We start from the raw sequence: 19796 nt of genomic DNA, 5'->3' as shown, positions 1-19796 counted from the left end.
TGGTTGGTGCGTGGAATGCACTGCCTGAGTCAGTGGTGGAGGCAGATACACTAGTGAAGTTTAAGAGACTACTAGACAGGTATATGGAGGAATCTAAGGTGGGGGCTTATATGGGAGGCAGGGTTTGAGGGTCGGCACAACATTGTGGGCCGAAGGGCCTGTACTGTGCTGTACTATTCTATGTTCTATGTTCTTAACATGGGGTCCCGGGGAGTGTGTCAGTATTTACAGGGGGTCCCGGGGAGTGTGTCAGTATTTACAGGGGGTCCTGGCAAGTGTGTCGGTATCTACCGGGTTCCCAGAGAGCGTGTCGGTATTTACAGCGTGCCCTGGTGTTTTTTACACTGTACCTGGTCCCAGAGAAAAGGGGAGAGGACGGTGTGTCCGACGCCCGGTCGCGGCCGTGGGGTGGCGAAGGACAGTCCCAGAGGGAGGAAGAGAGCCGTTTGTCAACGCGTGGAGTACCGAGCTAACTTCTTACCACTTTCCCTGACGTGTCCCCAGCCGGTGACGTAATAGCCAGGACCACAGGTGAACTGGTAGGTGCTGGAGGGGAGGCAGATGGGGATAATGTACTCGGAGAGGGGTATTGAACGGGTAAGTCTCAATAAAGCAATGTCATAACCCTCTTCAGTTGTCGTGTATCTTCTGTGTTTCTGAATGCTGATTATTCCCGAGGAAGTTTCGTGTCTGTTGATTCCATTCTGCTGATATCTCCCGAAGTACAGCAGATAACTGTGCGGCCCAGTACTGAGTGATGGGAAGAAAGATGTTTCCCAACAGTTAGAAATGCAGCAAATATCCCTCCATCTCCGTCCCGGGGTCAGACACAGAGTGAATCTTCCTCGACACCGTCCCATCGCATACACCCGGGGTCAGACAGAGTGAATCTCCCTCCACACCATCCCATCGCATACTCCCGGGGTCAGTCACAGAGTGAAGCTCCCTCCACACCATCCCATCACACACACCCGGGATCAGACACAGAGTGAAGCTCCTTCCACACCGTCCCATCACTCACTCCCGGTGTCAGACACAGAGTGAAGCTCCCTCCACACTGTCCCATCACACACTCCCGGGGTCTGACACAGAGTGAATCTTCCTCCACACCGTCCCATCACACACTCCCGGGGTCAGGCACAGAGTGAATCTCCCTCCACACTGTCCCATCACGCACTGCCGGGGTCAGACACAGAGTGAAGCTCCCTCCGCACCGTCCCATCACACACTCCCGGGGTCAGACACAGAGTGAATCTCCCTCCACACCGTCCCATCACACACTCCCGGGGTCAGACACAGAGTGAAACTCCCTCCACACCGTCCCATCACACACTCCCGGGGTCAGACACAGAGTGAAACTCCCTCCACACCGTCCCATCACACACTCCCGGGGTCAGACACAGAGTGAAGTTCCCTCCACACCGTCCCATCACTCACTCCCGGTGTCAGACACAGAGTGAAGCTCCCTCCACACTGTCCCATCACACACTCCCGGGGTCTGACACAGAGTGAATCTTCCTCCACACCGTCCCATCACACACTCCCGGGGTCAGGCACAGAGTGAATCTCCCTCCACACTGTCCCATCACGCACTGCCGGGGTCAGACACAGAGTGAAGCTCCCTCCGCACCGTCCCATCACACACTCCCGGGGTCAGACACAGAGTGAATCTCCCTCCACACCGTCCCATCACACACTCCCGGGGTCAGACACAGAGTGAAACTCCCTCCACACCGTCCCATCACACACTCCCGGGGTCAGACACAGAGTGAAACTCCCTCCACACCGTCCCATCACACACTCCCGGGGTCAGACACAGAGTGAAGTTCCCTCCACACCGTCCCATCACACACCCCCGGGGTCAGACACAGAGTGAATCTCCCTCCACACCGTCCCATCACACACTCCCGGGGTCAGACACAGAGTGAAACTCCCTCCACACCGTCCTATCACACACTCCCGGGGTCAGACACAGAGTGAAACTCCCTCCACACCGTCCCATCACACACTCCCGGGGTCAGACACAGAGTGAAACTCCCTCCACACCGTCCCATCACACACTCCCGGGGTCAGACACAGAGTGAATCTCCCTCCACACCGTCCCATCACACACTCCCGGGGTCAGACACAGAGTGAAACTCCCTCCACACCGTCCCATCACACACTCCCGGGGTCAGACACAGAGTGAATCTCCCTCCACACCGACCCATCACACACTCCCGGGGTCAGACACAGAGTGAAACTCCCTCCACACCGTCCCATCACACACTCCCGGGGTCAGACACAGAGTGAAACTCCCTCCACACCGTCCCATCACACACTCCCGGGGTCAGACACAGAGTGAAACTCCCTCCACACCGTCCCATCACACACTCCCGGGGTCAGACACAGAGTGAATCTCCCTCCACACCGTCCAATTCGACGTGAACTACACGGTGATCTTGTTGACACTTGGGGATGATCAGTGAGGCATGCGTGACCCCTACCTTTCCATACAATGTGCTGCCGTTAAGACCCATTCTGGGGAAATGAGTGTGCCTCCGCAAATGTGTTTGTTGTTGAGATGAATGCTGACTTGCCAAGGCCAATCTCCCTCCATCGCGTCCGTCCCCCCCACGATCCGATTTCTGATCACACGACGCCCACAGGCTGAAAAAGCAAGAGAGAACCAATTAATGTCATGTAACCCACGGCAACGTCACCTCCTAACCGCGGGACTGGGTATCCGACACACCGCCCTCTCCCTCCCCGGGACTGGACATCGGACACACCGCCCTCTCCCTCCCCGGGACTGGACATCGGACAGCCTGCCCTCTCCCTCCCCGGGACTGGACATCGGACACACCGCCCTCTCCCTCCCCGGGACTGGGTATCAGACACACCGCCCTCTCCCTCCCCGGGACTGGGTATCCGACACACCGCCCTCTCCCTCCCCGGGACTGGGTATCCGACACACCGCCCTCTCCCTCCCCGGGACTGGACATCGGACAGACTGCCCTCTCCCTCCCCGGGACTGGGTATCCGACACACCGCCCTCTCCCTCCCCGGGACTGGGCATCAGACACACCGCCCTCTCCCTCCCCGGGACTGGGTATCCGACACACCGCCCTCTCCCTCCCCGGGACTGGGCGTCGGACAGACCGCCCTCTCCCTCCCCGGGGCTGGGTATCCGACACACCGCCCTCTCCCTTCCCGGGGCTGGGCGTCGGACACGCCGCCCTCTCCCTTCCCGGGGCTGGGCGTCGGACACGCCGCCCTCTCCCTCCCCGGGACTGGACATCGGACAGACCGCCCTCTCCCTCCCCGGGGCTGGGCGTCGGACACGCCGCCCTCTCCCTCCCCGGGGCTGGGCATCGACCACATTATCATCTCTCATCCCATCGTCCCCTTTGGGACCTTGGATCAGACACACGGGACTGGGCATTGCACGCATCTGTTTCCCCTCCTCACTGGGATCAGGGTGCACTGAACTAACTTTGCTGCGATTAGCGTATACGGTGACCCAGTTCTGATGAAGTCAGTATCTACTGGGAGCTTTACAATGACTCCTCTTTCCTGGGACCAGGGTGCCAGTTTGCTTACTGCAGTTTCTGTTGGGATCCCTGTCTGCTGGAACCAGGGTCTACTGGGATCCCTGTCTGCTGGGACAAGGGTATATTGGGACTCCTATCTGCTGGGACTAGAGTGTACTGGGGAACACCTCTGCTGGGATCAGGGTTTAGAAACATAGAAACATAGAAAATAGGTGCAGGAGTAGGCCATTCGGCCCTTCGAGCCTGCACCGCCATTTATTATGATCATGGCTGATCATCCAACTCAGAACCCAGCCTTCCCTCCATACCCCCTGACCCCTGTAGCCACAAGGGCCATATCTAACTTCCTTTTAAACATAGCTAATGAACTGGCCTCAACAGTTTGCTGTGGCAGAGAATTCCACAGATTCACCACTCTCTGTGTGAAGAAGTTTTTCCTAACCTCGGTCCTAAAAGGCTTCCCCTCTATCCTCAAACTGTGACCCCTCGTTCTAGACCTCCCCAACATCGGGAACAATCTTCCCGCATCTAGCCTGTCCAATCCCTTTAGGATCTTATACGTTTCAATCAGATCCCCCCTCAATCTTCTAAATTCCAACGAGTACAAGCCCAGTTCATCCAGTCTTTCTTCATATGAAAGACCTGCCATCCCAGGAATCAATCTGGTGAACTTTCTTTGTACTCCCTCTATGGCAAAGATGTCTTTCCTCAGATTAGGGGACCAAAACTGCACACAATACTCCAGGTGTGGTCTCACCAAGGCCTTGTACAACTGCAGTAGTACCTCCCTGCTCCTGTACTCGAATCCTCTCGCTATAAATGCCAGCATACCGTTCGCCTTTTTCACCGCCTGCTGTACCTGCATGCCCACTTTCAATGACTGGTGTATAATGACACCCAGGTCTCGTTGCACCTCCCCTTTTCCTAATCGGCCACCATTCAGATAATAATCTGTTTTCCTATTTTTGCCACCAAAGTGGATAACTTCACATTTATCCACATTAAATTGCATCTGCCATGAGTTTGCCCACTCACCCAACCTATCCAAGTCACCCTGCATCCTCTTAGCATCCTCCTCACTGCTAACACTGCCACCCAGCTTTGTGTCATCTGCAAACTTGGAGATGCTGCATTTAATTCCCTCATCCAAGTCATTAATATATATTGTAAACAACTGGGGTCCCAGCACTGAGCCTTGCGGTACCCCACTAGTCACCGCCTGCCATTCTGAAAAGGTCCCGTTTATTCCCACTCTTTGCTTCCTGTCTGCTAACCAATTCTCCACCCACACCAATACCTTACCCCCAATACCGTGTGCTTTAAGTTTGCACACTAATCTCCTGTGTGGGACCTTGTCAAAAGCCTTTTGAAAATCCAAATATACCACATCCACTGGTTCTCCCCTATCCACTCTACTAGTTACATCCTCAAAAAATTCTATGAGATTCGTCAGACATGATTTTCCTTTCACAAATCCATGCTGACTTTGTCCGATCATTTCACCGCTTTCCAAATGTGCTGTTATCACATCCTTGATAACTGACTCCAGCAGTTTCCCCACCACCGACGTTAGGCTAACCGGCCTATAATTCCCCGGTTTCTCTCTCCCTCCTTTTTTAAAAAGTGGGGTTACATTAGCCACCCTCCAATCCTCAGGAACTAGTCCAGAATCTAACGAGTTTTGAAAAATTATCACTAATGCATCCACTATTTCTTGGGCCACTTCCTTAAGCACTCTGGGATGCAGACCATCTGGCCCTGGGGATTTATCTGCCTTCAATCCCTTCAATTTACCTAACACCACTTCCCTACTAACATGTATTTCGCTCAGTTCCTCCATCTCACTGGACCCTCTGTCCCTTACTATTTCTGGAAGATTATTTATGTCCTCCTTAGTGAAGACAGAACCAAAGTAATTATTCAATTGGTCTGCCATGTCCTTGCTCCCCATAATCAATTCACCTGTTTCTGTTTGCAGGGGACCTACATTTGTCTTTATCAGTCTTTTCCTTTTTACATATCTATAAAAGCTTTTACAGTCTGTTTTTATGTTCTCTGCCAGTTTTCTCTCATAATCTTTTTTCCCCTTCCTAATTAAGCCCTTTGTCCTCCTCTGCTGAACTCTGAATTTCTCCCAGTCCTCAGGTGAGCCACTTTCTCTGGCTAATTTGTATGCTACTTCTTTGGAATTGATACTATCCCTAATTTCTCTTGTCAGCCACGGGTGCACTACCTTCCTTGATTTATTCTTTTGCCAAACTGGGATGAACAATTGTTGTAGTTCATCCATGCAACCTTTAAATGCTTGCCATTGCGTATCCACTGTCAACCCTTTAAGTGTCATTTGCCAGTCTATCTTAGCTAATTCATGTCTCATACCTTCAAAGTTACCCCTCTTTAAGTTCAGAACCTTTGTTTCTGAATTAACTACGTCACTCTCCATGTTAATGAAGAATTCCACCATATTATGGTCACTCTTACCCAAGGGGCCTCTCACGACAAGATCGCTAATTAACCCTTCCTCATTGCTCAAAACCCAGTCCAGAATAGCCTGCTCTCTAGTCGGTTCCTCGACATGTTGGTTCAAAAAACCATCCCGCATACATTCCAAGAAATCCTCTTCCTCAGCACCTTTACCAATTTGGTTCACCCAGTCTACATGTAGATTGAAGTCACCCATTATAACTGCTGTTCCTTTATTGCACACATTTCTAATTTCCTGTTTAATACCATCTCCGACCTCACTACTACTGTTAGGTGGCCTGTACACAACTCCCACCAGCGTCTTCTGCCCCTTAGTGTTACGCAGCTCTACCCATATCGATTCCACATCTTCGATAGTAGTCACCATCTACTGGGATCTGCGTGCTGGGACTGGAATGTATTAGGGCACTACTCTGCTGGGATCAGGAAGCTGTGGGTTGGCACTCTGCTGGGAATGGGTGTACTGGGTTCCCAGCCTGGTGGGATTGGCAGGCTGTGAGGTACCACTGCTGGAATTGCTGTGTACTGGAACCTGCGTGGAGATGTCTGACCTAACATCACTGTCATGAGTACAATGACAGGCCTGCTATTTACCGGCAGTCGTCTCTACCTGTGTGAGGGTGAGCAGATCCCAGCGTGTGCTGGGATGGCAGAGTGGGTGTGTGGAGAGTTTCTGGGTGTGAGGGGAGCTGGTGTTTTGCCACAAGGAAGTGATTCTCTATCAGCTGGGCACATTCCACTGGTCAAACATTCCTGGGTAATTGTGGACAGAAGCGGCCAGATCCGAAGTCAATTCCGGTTTTGAGGAAGGGTAGAAACCAGAGAATCTCCTTCCCTCCTCTCCCCCTCCCACAGCGTTACCTCCTCACCACCCTCCCACAGCGTTCCCTCCTCACCCCCTCCCACAGCGTCCCCTCCTCACGCCTCCCACAGCATTCCCTCCTCACCCCCAACACTGCTCTCTCCTCACCCCCCTCACAAAGCTCCCTCTTCACCCCCTCCCACAGCATTCCTTCCCCATCCCCATCCCTCAGTGCTCCCTCCTCAACCCGCCCCAAACTGCTCCCTCAACCCCGCACTACTCCCTCCTCACCCTCTCCCACAGTGTTCCCTCCTCACTCCCTCCCCACACAGCTCCCTCCTCACCCCCTCCCACAGCATTCACTCCTCACCCCCTCCCACAGCGTTACCTCCTCACCCCCTCCCACAGCGTTACCTCCTTCCCCCCTCCCACAGCATTACCTCCTTACCCCCTCCCACAGCATTCCTTCCCCATCCCCATCCCTCAGCGCTCCCTCCTCAACCCGTCCCAAACTGCTCCCTCACCCCCACACTACTCCCTCCTCACCCCCTCCCACAGCATTCACTCCTCACCCCCACCCACACAGCTCCCTCCTCACTACCCCTCTCAAAGCCAGGAGGACATCTTCGAGGGTTAACCCGTCTCCCCACACAACTTCGAAGTGGGAAACTCCGTGTGAGCCCGTCGGGATCTCGTTGGAACTTACGGAATTGTGCTTCCCCCGTCGGTAAACCTGAAAGAGAGAAATTCCATGAGTCTGACCACACTCTGGACTGCGGTGGGAGATTAACAGATTCACCAGAGAGGGGACCTTTTCCGCCCGAGCGATCACACCCTCGGATGCATTACGTGCAAGAACAAAGGCTACCAAAATGCAGTGGGTCACAGGACTTCACGCAGGGACCTACTGTGTCCATTGTCACTCATTCTGTTATTGGAAAGACATTGCCGAGCTGGAACTGGTGCGCAAGAGATTTATGAGAATTCCGCCTGGACTCGACAGTTTCCGTATCAGGGAGAGTTTTGCCACAATTGATCTTTATTCCATAATTCTGATGAACAGTATCACGCCATTCGGCCCATCCAGACTGCCCCACCATTCCTTCATGGCTGATTTATTTTGCCTCTCAGCCCCATTCTCGCGCCTTCTCCCCATAACCTTTGATGCCCTGGTTAATCAGGATCCTATCAACCACTACTTTAAATAGGCAAGTTCAACACAGATTCATTATCCTCCAGCGAAAGAAATCCTCTGTTCTAAAGGGGCGCCTGTGTATTCTCAGGCTCTTCCCTCTGGTCCATTCTCTCCCAGTATTGGAAACATGCTGTCCATGTCCACTCCAGGCCTTTCAATATTCAGAAGCTTTCAATGACATCCACCCCCCCCACCCCCCCCCATCATTCTTCTGAACTCCAGTGAGCACAGGCTCAGAGCCATCAAGAGCTCCTTATAGCATAACCCCGTCACTGCCAGAATCATTCTCCTGAGCTCCCTCCGGACTCTCTCCAATGCCACTACATCCTTTCTTAGATCAGGGGCTCAAAACCGCTGGTAATATTCCTCTTACAGCATTGGCCCTCTGGAAATTGCCTACTTCACCATTCAGTAAGATGATGAATTATCACTCTGCCTCCCTGTCTCTTTCCCCAGAGTCCTTAATTCCCCTGCTGTGCAAAAATCTGTCCAACTCTGGCTGAATGACGTAGCCGTCCGATGGTGTAGTGGCATCAGCACTGGAGTTTGAGATGGATGGTCCTGAGTTCAAATCTGGCTGCATCCCACCTGGGCAGCCGCAGTACCTGCAGGGAAGAAAGGCCTGGCAATCTACTTCCGTATCTTGCCATGAAAACACGATAAAAACAAAGCCTCTACTGCCTCCCTGGGCATAGAATTCCACAGATTCACGATTCTGTGGGAAAAGCAGTTTCTCCTCATTTCCATCCTAAATCTATTCCCTGCATTCTAGTCTGTCTCATCTGAACACGAGAAAATCTGTGGATGCCAGAAATCCAAAGCAACACACACAAAGTACTGGAGGAACTCAGCAGGTCAGGCAGCATCTGTGGAAATGAATGAACAGTTGACGTTGCGGGCCGAGATCCTTCATCAGGATTATCTTAACTGTCTCTTTTATATGTTTCTCTAAGATCCCCTCTCATTCTTTGGAATTCCAGTGATGACAGTCCCAGCCAACTCAATCTCCTCATCGGTTAACCCCCTCATCTCCAGAATTAACCTGGTGAACCTCCCATGCTCGGCCTTCAAAGCCAGTATATCCTTCCTCAAATAGGGAGACTGGAACCACACTCAGTACTCCAGGTGCGGCCTCACCAGTACCCTGTCCAGTTGCACTGTAACTCCTGAATAAAATAAATATTTATCAAAGAGGATTAGAATCAGAATCCAGTTATTATCACTGATATACATTGTGAAATTTATTTTGTGGCAGCTACATTAAGAAATATATACGAGGGGTGATTGATAAGTTTGTGGCCTAATGTAGAAGGAGATGAGTTATTAACTTCAAACTTTCACTCAAAGAGTTGAACTGCACGTGCGTGTAACAAGAGCTGTGTAACTCATCCCCTTCTACCTCAGGCTACGAACTTATCAATCACCCCTGCTACGGACCACCTGGAGGTCCAAGACGCTCTCGTTACAGCACGTGCAGTTCAACTCTTTGAGTGATTATGCAGAAAGTTTGAAGTTAATAACTTCATCTCCTTCTACCTTAGGACACGAACTTATCAATCACCCTCGTAAAACATAGATAAAAAAGTGCCGGGGAAGAGCAAAGCAACGAGGTGGTCTTCATGGATTGAAAAGGCAGCATGTTGGGACAAGAGGCAAGGGTCAGACTGGTTATGCCCACTGCTCTGCTGTGCCTGCTCGGCTCGGCACTGAACTGAGGCTGAGGCTGCGGCCTGCTGCAGGCTTCGTATCTGAGGACTAACTTTTGTTCTGAATCCTATTTGCTTACTTTTATAATTTACATGATGTTTTTTTTTTCTCTCTGCACATCGGGTGTTTAACGGTGTTTTTTTTTTCTTTTATGGGTTCTTTTGGGTCTCTTTGTTTTGTGGCTGCCTGTAAGGGGACGAATCTCAAGGTTGTATAATGTATACATACTTTGATAATAAATGTACTTTGAGCTTTTGGGTTCATGAAATCTGATGGGGGAGGGAAAGAAGCTGTTCCTAAAATGTAGAGTGTGGGTCTTCAGGGTTCTGTACCTCCTCCCTGATGGTCTATCCATTTTAAGCCCACTCCATTGCCTGATTTTTAGTATTGGAGATTTTATTACAAATTAATTATATATAAAAAAGCATCTAGTGCTTTCCCAATGCATATGATGCATAAACTCTTCTGGAGCTTCCAGCCAGATCCATGTGTTGATTTTGACTGACGTTAAGACTCTGCCATCTTCTTCAGGGATGATGCCTGGGCATGTCTAGTCCGGTGGTATTTATACCCCCAGAGCCAGTCCCTCCTGATTGGTTAGTCCTCATCCAATCAGGTTTCTGCACCCATCAGGATCCCACCCATCCATCCAGTATCGTCTTTGACTTTCTACCATCAGGCGGGAGACTAGGTTGCCCAAAAGAAATGAGGATCAGGATGAGAAGCAGTTTCTTCCTCCAGGGCATTAGGCTTCTGAACTCCCTGTCACATCATATTCGAAGTGTTGCCGGTTGATCTGTTTCACACCTTACAATATTTAACATTAATGCACTTTAGTTTGTTATTTATGTGTGATTCATCTGTAGATTTTATCCTTACCTTCATAAGTTATCGTGTGTTATATCTGCCTCTGTGCTTCACACCCTGGTTTGAGGAAATATTGTCTAAATACATGTATATAGTTAACTCACAATTATCTTGACCTGAAGACACGGGAGTCTGATATGTGAGCCTAATTTCATGTTTGCTTTAAGCCAGGCGCACATTATCACGTGGTAGTGTGATGACGTATCCAATTCACTTATTTCTACGTTTGTTGTTGTTCCTCTCCACACACAGGGAGGCAACCTTGCCGTATTTTGGCATTTGTCTGTTCTTTACGAGGCCGAGTTGCCAGCTCGATGCTCAACCCAGCACGGGTGGAAAGCGTGCAAGGAGCCGGCCGGACTCGAACCTGCGACCGCTCACCTCAAAGTCTGGTGCGGAAGCCACTACAACGCCGGCCGGTTATTTATACATATAACCCATAATTAATTGTTTAAATGAACAAGAATGCTTGATCAAACAATATATTTACAACAGTACTCAAATATTACTGAAATATTAAATACACAGCAATCACCCCAACCAAATCAGGCCCTCAAACAACAGGAATTCTGCAGATGCTGGAAATTCAAGCAACACACATCAAAGTTGCTGGTGAACGTAGCAGGCCCTCGTCTCTCTAGTACCATTGGAAGGGAGGTACAGAAGCTTCCAGTTCCACGCTACCAGGCTGAGGAACAGTTAGGGTCTGTTATTAGAGTTATCATACCATTAGGCTCCTGAACCAACGTGGAAAACTTCACTTTCCACGAATCTGAATTGATTCCATGACCTACCGACTCACTTTACAGAGAACATAGAACATAGAATAGTACAGCACAGTACAGGCCCTTCAGCCCACAATGTTGTGCGGACCCTTAAACCCTGCCTCCAATATAACCCTCTACCTTAAATTCCTCCATATACCTGTCTAGTAGTCTCTTAAACTTCATCAGTGTATCTGCCTCCACCACTGACTCAGGCAGTGCATTCCACGCACCAACCACTCACTTTCAAAAACTCTTTCCAGCTACTCTGGGTAGTCCTCGTGGAGAGACCAGAAACAGAAAAGATGAGCAATTCCAACTTCCAGGCTATCAACTTCTCTGACAGTCTATCCTGGACAAAACATATTGATGCAGCTACAAAGAAGGCACAACAGCAGTTATATTTCATTTGGAGTTTGAGGAGATTTGGTTTGTCACTAAAACACTTGTAAATTTCTACGGATGTGCCATGAAGAGCATTCTAACTGGCTGCATCACCGTCCGGTATTGGAGGGAGGGAGGGGGCTACTGCAGAGGATCAAAATAAGCTGCAGAGAGTTGTAAACTCAGTCAGCTCCATCATGGGTACTAGCCTCCACAGTGTCCAGGATATTTTCAAGGAGCAGTGCTTCTAAAATGAGGGATCAGAAGTGGAAAGAATGAGCAACTTCAAGTTCCTGGCTCCATCCATCATCTCCTAAGGTCACGTATTGTTGTCATGGCTACCATCAGGAAGGAGGTACAGAAGCCTGAAGGCACACACTCAGCGATTCTTTCCCTCTGCCCTCTGATTTCTGAATGGTCATTGAACCCATGAACACTACCTCACTACTTTTTTATTTCTATTTTTGTTTTTTATTTAATTTAACTATTTTATGTATAGAAAAATATTTTTATATGTTACACATAATACGTAATACATTATTATTATATATTGCGTTGTCCTGCTGCTGCAAAGACAACACATTTCATTACATATGCCAGCAGAAGGTCCTGATGGACTACCTGGTAAGGCTCTGAAAATCTGGCTGGAGTACTCAAGGACATTTTCAACATCTCACTGCTACAGGTGGAAGTTCCCACTTGCTTCAAAAAGGCAACAATTACACCAGTGTCTAAGAAGAATAATGGGAGCTGCCTTAATGACTATCGCCCGGTAGCACTCACCATTGACAGTGATGAAATGCTTTGAGAGGTTGGTCATGACTAGACTGAACTCCTGCCTCAGCCAGGACCTGGACCCATTGCAATTTGCCTATCACCACAGTAGGTCAATGGCAGATGCAATCTCAGTGGCTCTCCACATGGCTTTAGACCACCTGGACAACGCAAACACCTATGTCAGAATGCTGTTCATCGACTGTAGCTCAGATTTAATACCATCATTCCCACAATCCTGATTGAGCAGTTGCAGAACCTGGGCCTCTGTACATCCCTCTGCAAATGGATCCTCAATTTCCGAACTGGAAGACCAGAACCTGTGCGGATTGGTGACAATATCTTCTCCTCACTGACGATCAACACTGGTGCACCTCAGGGGTGTGTGCTTATCTCACTGCTCTACTCTCTATATACACATGACTGTGTGGCTAGGCACAGCTCAAATACCATCTGTAAATTTTAGAATCTCAGGTGGTGACGAGGGGGCGTGAGATATACCAACTAGTGGAGTGGTGCCACAGCAACAACCTGGCACTCAACATCAGTAAGGCGAAAGAGCTGATTGTGGACTTCAGGAAGGGTAAGACGAAGGAACACATACCAATCCTCATAGAGGGATCAGAAGTGGAGAGAGTGAGCAGTTTCAAGTTTCTGGGCGTCAAGATCTCTGAGGACCTAACCTGGTCCCAACATATCGATGCAGTTATAAAGAAGAGAGCAGCTAAACTTCATTAGGAGTTTGAAGAGATTTGGTGTGTCAACAAATACACTCAAAAGCTTCTATAGATGTACCATGGAGAGCATTCTGACAGGCACACACTCAGCAATTCAAGAACAGCTTCTTTCCCTCTGCCATCTGATCCCTACATGGTCATTGAATCCTTGGACACTGCCTCACTATTTTAATATATATTATTTCTGTTTTTAGCACAATTTGTAATCTATTCAATATACGTATACTGTAATTTATTTATTTGTTTATTTATTATTATTTTATTTTATTTTTTTCTTCTATATTATGCATTGTATTGAACTGCTGCTGCTAAGTTAACAAATTTCACGTCACATGCCGGTGATAATAAACCTGATTCTGTCTCTGAACCTCACATATCTCCTACATCCATGTGCTAAGAGTAAGTATATAGTTTCCTCTTCGCTTGTTTTCTGTGTGTCCTGCGCATGCCCGGTATGCGGAGATTCGCCCAAATATCCGTCTAATGTGGACAGAGACACTTTTAAAAACACTTAGTGTGGACGTTTTTACTCGAAACCGGCGTTTTCAAAATTATCCGGCGTAGTGTAGATGTATACGTAGTATGGGCATATCTGCTTCCACCACCACCTCTGGCACTACATTCCAGACTCTCTCTACTCTCCACCAAGAATGGAAATGAGGAGCAATTTCTTCAGGCAGAAAGTGGAGAATCTGTGGAATTCATTGCCACAGGCCAATTTAACTATTTAACTGTTTATGGTTCTATTACTATTTATTATTTATGGTGCAACTGTAACGAAAACCAATTTCCCACAGGATCAATAAAGTATGACTATGACTATGACTGACTATGACTATGACTAAGCCATTGTGCGTATTTAAATGTAACCCTCTCACCGCTTGCTTGTAATGAGTTAGCTGTTACTGTGAATAAAAGCTAACAGCAACATAACTCAACAATTCATGGGAGTAGTGATTTCCAATAAATAGATATGTCCAGGGAAAATATGATTTGGGTAAACATAAACATAAAGTTTTAATGTTCCTTCTAAAGGAAATCCGAGGCAATTACTGTACAAACTCTAACACACATGGAAATTTGCCAGAAAATAATAATTTAACTCACACCAGTATAAACTTTGATTGAAATTGTATTGACAAAGTATTTTAAGCCATAACAGATAAAATAACATGACAAAATAAAGGACCTATATATATTTAAAGGGTAGCCCTTTTCTTTATTTTGTATATAATCAGTCTATAATGTGCACATAATCGTTGGAGCTCATTGTTGAGTAATCAATCCAGTTTGCTTCACTCCATTTACTCACGGTACTGAAAAAGAGCAGTAGAAGAGCAGCAAAGAGAAAAAAAAAGATGGGGTACGAGGGGGAGGGGGAGATGGCATGAACATCGACTTCTCTAACTTCCGCTAAGGCCCCACCCTCCCCTCATACCTCATCTGTTGCTTACTTTTATGCACACATTCTTTCTCTCTCTCTCCTTTTTCTCCCTCTGTCCCTCTGACTATACTCCTTGCCCATCCTCTGGGTCCCCCCCACCCCTTGTCTTTCTTCCCGGATCTCCTGTCCCATGATCCTCTTGTATCCCTTTTGCCGATCACCTGTCCAGCTCTTGGCTCCATCCCTCCCCCTCCTGTCTTCTCCTATCATTTTGGATCTCCCCCTCCCCTCCCACTTTCAAATCTCTTACTAACTCTTCCTTCAGTTAGTCCTGACGAGGGGTCTCGGCCTGAAACGTCGACTGCACCTCTTCCTAGAGATGCTGCCTGGCCGTTCTGCGTTCACCAGCAACTTTGATGTGTGTTATCTGTCCTTTCAGATGGGTTCTGTGAGTGTTTCACTATGTTCTTCTGCAAAGTTCATCGTCTGTTTCTATTTTCCTTCTTTCTGCTTCTTCAAAATGGCCGTCCTGCTCTTTTCCTACACTCTCTCCACAAAATGGCTGTCCTGCTCTTTTTCAATGCACTCTCCACAAAATGGTAACCTGCTCTTTTTCAACATTTTCTCTAGAATGTTCCCAAGACAAATCCCATTGGCTAATTCAACAACCTTAACTTATCAATCAACTGATTTTTTTTATTTTAAGTATTCAATTGTATAATATAATTAAAGGAATGCTTGTTGCATTTTGAGAAAACAACATATCTGTATTAATAAAATAAAGCATGGTCTTAATGCAGGGTATCACATAAGGCAGAGGTTGATAGGTTCTTGATTAGTCAGGGCACAAAGGGATATGGGCAGAAGGCAGGAGATTGGGGCTGAGAGGGAAATGGATCAGCCATGATGAAATGGCAGAGCAGACTCGATGGGCCAAATGGCCTAATTTTGCTTCTGTATCTTATGGTCTTACTATGGGAAGTGTTGGGCACAATATACCCTGGAGACATATGGCACAGATACAGACCGTTGCCCAACTTGTTCACGCTGGCCATGTTGCCCAGTGAGCTGGTCCCACCTCCCCATCTCCTCTCCTCTCCTTGTCCATCTGCTGATCTACAGGGCAGGACATGGTTTTTAAATGTTGCTAGTGTGGCCGCCTCAACCAGTATTTCTGGCCGCTCGTTTCACCCCCTCTGTGAAGAAGATGCTCCTGGTGTCTCTCACCTCTGAGTTTAAACCTGTTCCCTCTTGTTTTAAAGCAGCCCCCTCCCTGGGAGAAAAAAGACTATGTACTTTTACCTTGTCTATGCCTCGTGATCTTATATACCTCTGTCAGGTCACCTGCCCCCTCAATCTCCTACATTCCAGGGAATAAACTGTGACGGGGTCCTGAATTACCCCTATGAACTGTGCTTTTGAAAAGAGAGAGAGAGAGAGAGAGAGTTATTTAACACCGACATGTTGTTTTGAAAAGAGAGAGAGAGATGAAGACTAACTGTTGGACTATCACTTTAAGGCACTGGAAGTAACTTTTGGATTCCTGCTGAGTTGGAGTTGGAGATGGCACCGAGCAGATCGTAAGTTTCTATGGTGACCGAAGGCGGCGTTATTTAATGGACACTCAATGTTATGATTTTCGGCGGGTTGTTGACACTTCTCAAGGACTTTTGCCTGCTTGCATTTCTTCACAGAGAGAGGAAGGAGGAGTTATTTGAGTGACAGTTGATGCTCAGCACGAGAAGATAAAGTAGGAGGTCAGATGATAGACCTCAGACACATGTTTTGGACACTGAATGAGCATTGTTGTGCCCGCAGAAAAAGTGGGTTTTGGAGGATTGATCAGGCAGATTGATCAGTCGCTCTTGCAATGGAAAGAGGAAAGGGGTGACTGGTGAGGAGTTGTCCATGTGTCCACCCTCGCCTGGGGGAATAGCTCCACCACAGAAAACTGGTCCCCTTGTTAAAGTCACAGTCGGTGACTTTGAAAGGATTTCGGAAGGACAACGAGGAGATTGACGGCATCAGTTCACCTGAAGACTCAAATCACTCCCTCTCTCTCTCTCCATCACTACTCAACCAAATACCATGAACTAAACTGAACTTTACTCATCATCGTAAGACCATCTTTTCACCCCTAGACTTAAAGAAGCTTGGTTTTTCATACATATATTTCCACACTTCTGATATACTTACTTATATATATATATAATCATTGCTAACCTGTTTGATTTATCTACATTTATATTGCTGTATTGCTGTATTGTAGTTACTAATAAATATTATTAGTTTATAGCAATACTGGACTCCAAAGTGTTTTCCATCTCTGCTGGTTCTTTATTCCCATCACGGGGTTTGTGACAAAACTAAATTGGTCACTAGTCTTGTATACCACTTATACGCTTCAATTCATTACTCAGTGCATTGAGAGAGTACCAGGTAAAACAATAACAGAACACAGAATAGAGTGTTACAGTTCCAGAGAAAGGGCAGTGCAGGCTGACAATAAGGTGCAAAGGCCACGACGAGGTAGATTGTGAGGGCAAGAGTCTATTGGGGGACAGTTCAGACTAGTAACGATGGAGTCTGGCCCTACGTCCCTGTCCGGAGTGTGGAAACGGTTAAGTCCAGACAACAGGGCTCTGGTGAATCTGTACAAGCCAATCCCCTGTACAGGGGATATACAACGGATCACAGAAACATTGATGAACTCCAACCATACCATCAGCTTCAGAGGACGACGGAGACAGGAGGTAATTGATGGCCGATGATCCACTGGGAGCAGAGGGCCCAGGTTAGAAGTTTAGCAGGAGGGTGGAAGCTGTCCTTGAGGCTGATGGTAATCTCCGCAGTATATAGGATTGCTTCAAGGAGCGATGCCTCAAAGGGGCGACATCCATCATTAAGGACCACCACCACCCAGGTTAGGCCTTACTCCCATTGCGACCATCAGGAAGGAGGTACGGAAGCCCGAAGACACACACTCCGTTCTAGAACAGCCTCTTCCCCTCTGCCATCCGATTCCTGAATGGACATTGAACCCGTGAACACTACTAATTTTTTATTTCTATTTTTGCACTACTTATTTAGTTTAACTATTTAATATATACTATATATATTTACTGTAATTCAGTTTTTTTTTGTTTCTCTCTATTATCATGTATTGCAATGTACTGCCGCCGTAAAGTTAACAAATTTCATGGCCTATGCTGATGATTTTAAACCTGATTCTGATTTTGATTTAGCTGCCCGTTACATGCTGGTGTTTCAGGCAGCAATGAAGGTCCTAAATCCCCAGGGCCAGATGGTCTGCATCCTAGAGTGCTTAAGGAAGTAGCCCAAGAAATAGTGGATGCATTAGTGATAATTTTTCAAAACTCGTTAGATTCTGGACTAGTTCCTGAGGATTGGAGGGTGGCTAATGTAACTCCACTTTTTAAAAAAGGAGGGAGAGAGAAACCGGGGAATTATAGACCGGTTAGCCTAACATCGGTGGTGGGGAAACTGCTGGAGTCAGTTATCAAGGATGTGATAACAGCACATTTGGAAAGCGGTGAAATGATCGGACAAAGTCAGCATGGATTTGTGAAAGGAAAATCATGTCTGATGAATCTCATAGAATTTTTTGAGGATGTAACTAGTAGAGTGGATAGGGGAGAATCAGTGGACGTGGTATATTTGGATTTTCAAAAGGCTTTTGACAAGGTCCCACACAGGAGATTAGTGTGCAAACTTAAAGCACATGGTATTGGGGGTAAGGTATTGGTGTGGGTGGAGAATTGGTTAGCAGACAGGAAGCAAAGAGTGGGAATAAACAGGACCTTTTCAGAATGGCAGGCGGTGACTAGTGGGGTACCGCAAGGCTCAGTGCTGGGACCCCAGTTGTTTACAATATATATTAATGACTTGGATGAGGGAATTAAATGCAGCATCTCCAAGTTTGCGGATGACACGAAGCTGGGTGGCAGTGTTAGCAGTGAGGAGGATGCTAAGAGGATGCAGGGTGACTTGGATAGGTTGGGTGAGTGGGCAAATTCATGGCAGATGCAATTTAATGTGGATAAACGTGAAGTTATCCACTTTGGTGGCAAAAATAGGAAAACAGATTATTATCTGAATGGTGGCCGATTAGGAAAAGGGGAGGTGCAACGAGACCTGGGTGTCATTATACACCAGTCATTGAAAGTGGGCATGCAGGTACAGCAGGCGGTGAAAAAGGCGAATGGTATGCTGGCATTTATAGCGAGAGGATTCGAGTACAGGAGCAGGGAGGTACTACTGCAGTTGTAGAAGGCCTTGGTGAGACCACACCTGGAGTATTGTGTGCAGTTTTGGTCCCCTAATCTGAGGACAGACATCCTTGCCATAGAGGGAGTACAAAGAAGGTTCACCAGATTGATTCCTGGGATGGCAGGACTTTCATATGAAGAAAGACTGGATGAACTGGGCTTGTACTCGTTGGAATTTAGAAGATTGAGGGGGGATCTGATTGAAACGTATAAGATCCTAAAGGGATTGGACAGGCTAGATGCAGGAAGATTGTTCCTGATGTTGGGGAGGTCTAGAACGAGGGGTCACAGTTTGAGGATAGAGGGGAAGCCTTTTAGGACCGAGATGAGGAAAAACTTCGTCACACAGAGAGTGGTGAATCTGTGGAATTCTCTGCCACAGGAAACAGTTGAGGCCAGTTCATTGGCTATACTTAAGAGGGAGTTAGATATGGCCCTTGTGGCTACAGGGGTCAGGGGGTATGGAGGGAAGGCTGGGGCGGGGTTCTGAGTTGGAGGATCAGCCATGATCATAATAAATGGCGGTGCAGGCTCGAAGGGCCGAATGGCCTACTCCTGCACCTATTTTCTATGTTTCTATGTTTCTATGATTCTTCATTGCTGTTTCAGTAACAGTTTTGTTTGACTGGTCAGGGTTGTTATCCCCGAGCTGAACCCCCGAACCAGGAGGACGAGTGGACCACTCTTAGTCTGGCCTCTACCCTTTGACCTGTCTGGCATGGGTGACCCCACCAAGAGCCAAAGCATAAAGCCCTGACTCCAGCCGACAGAGCTCTCTGGGTCTTTGAGGCACACAAGCCTCCGAACCCTACAATGAGGTTGTGGTCTTCTTGGAGGCTGGTGTATATGCTTTCAGGACGTCCCAGTACGTGATTC

At 47.8% G+C, this 19796-nt stretch overlaps 1 protein-coding gene across 2 annotated transcripts in view; it reads right to left on the bottom strand.

Annotated features, from left to right (window-relative positions):
- LOC134354138 (serine protease 27-like) overlaps positions 1-19796 on the bottom strand; it is a 49782-nt gene that overhangs the window by 7394 nt on the left and 22592 nt on the right. The window contains exons 2-5 of one of the 2 annotated variants that reach the window (XM_063062941.1): positions 17354-17655; positions 7526-7552; positions 2487-2649; positions 482-750 (exon numbers count right to left, since the gene is read on the bottom strand). In XM_063062941.1, coding sequence (XP_062919011.1) covers positions 482-750; positions 2487-2599 — 382 coding nt within the window. In that variant the 5' untranslated portion in view covers positions 2600-2649; positions 7526-7552; positions 17354-17655. The remainder of the gene's footprint in view (positions 1-481; positions 751-2486; positions 2650-7525; positions 7553-17353; positions 17656-19796) is intronic. The other variant, XM_063062940.1, reaches the window with a different exon arrangement.

This window comes from Mobula hypostoma, chromosome 11 (assembly GCF_963921235.1).
Source record: "Mobula hypostoma chromosome 11, sMobHyp1.1, whole genome shotgun sequence".
NCBI classification, from domain to species: Eukaryota; Metazoa; Chordata; class Chondrichthyes; order Myliobatiformes; family Myliobatidae; genus Mobula; species Mobula hypostoma.
Note: the sequence above shows the minus strand (reverse complement) of the source record. Positions and strands in the feature narration are given on the sequence as shown.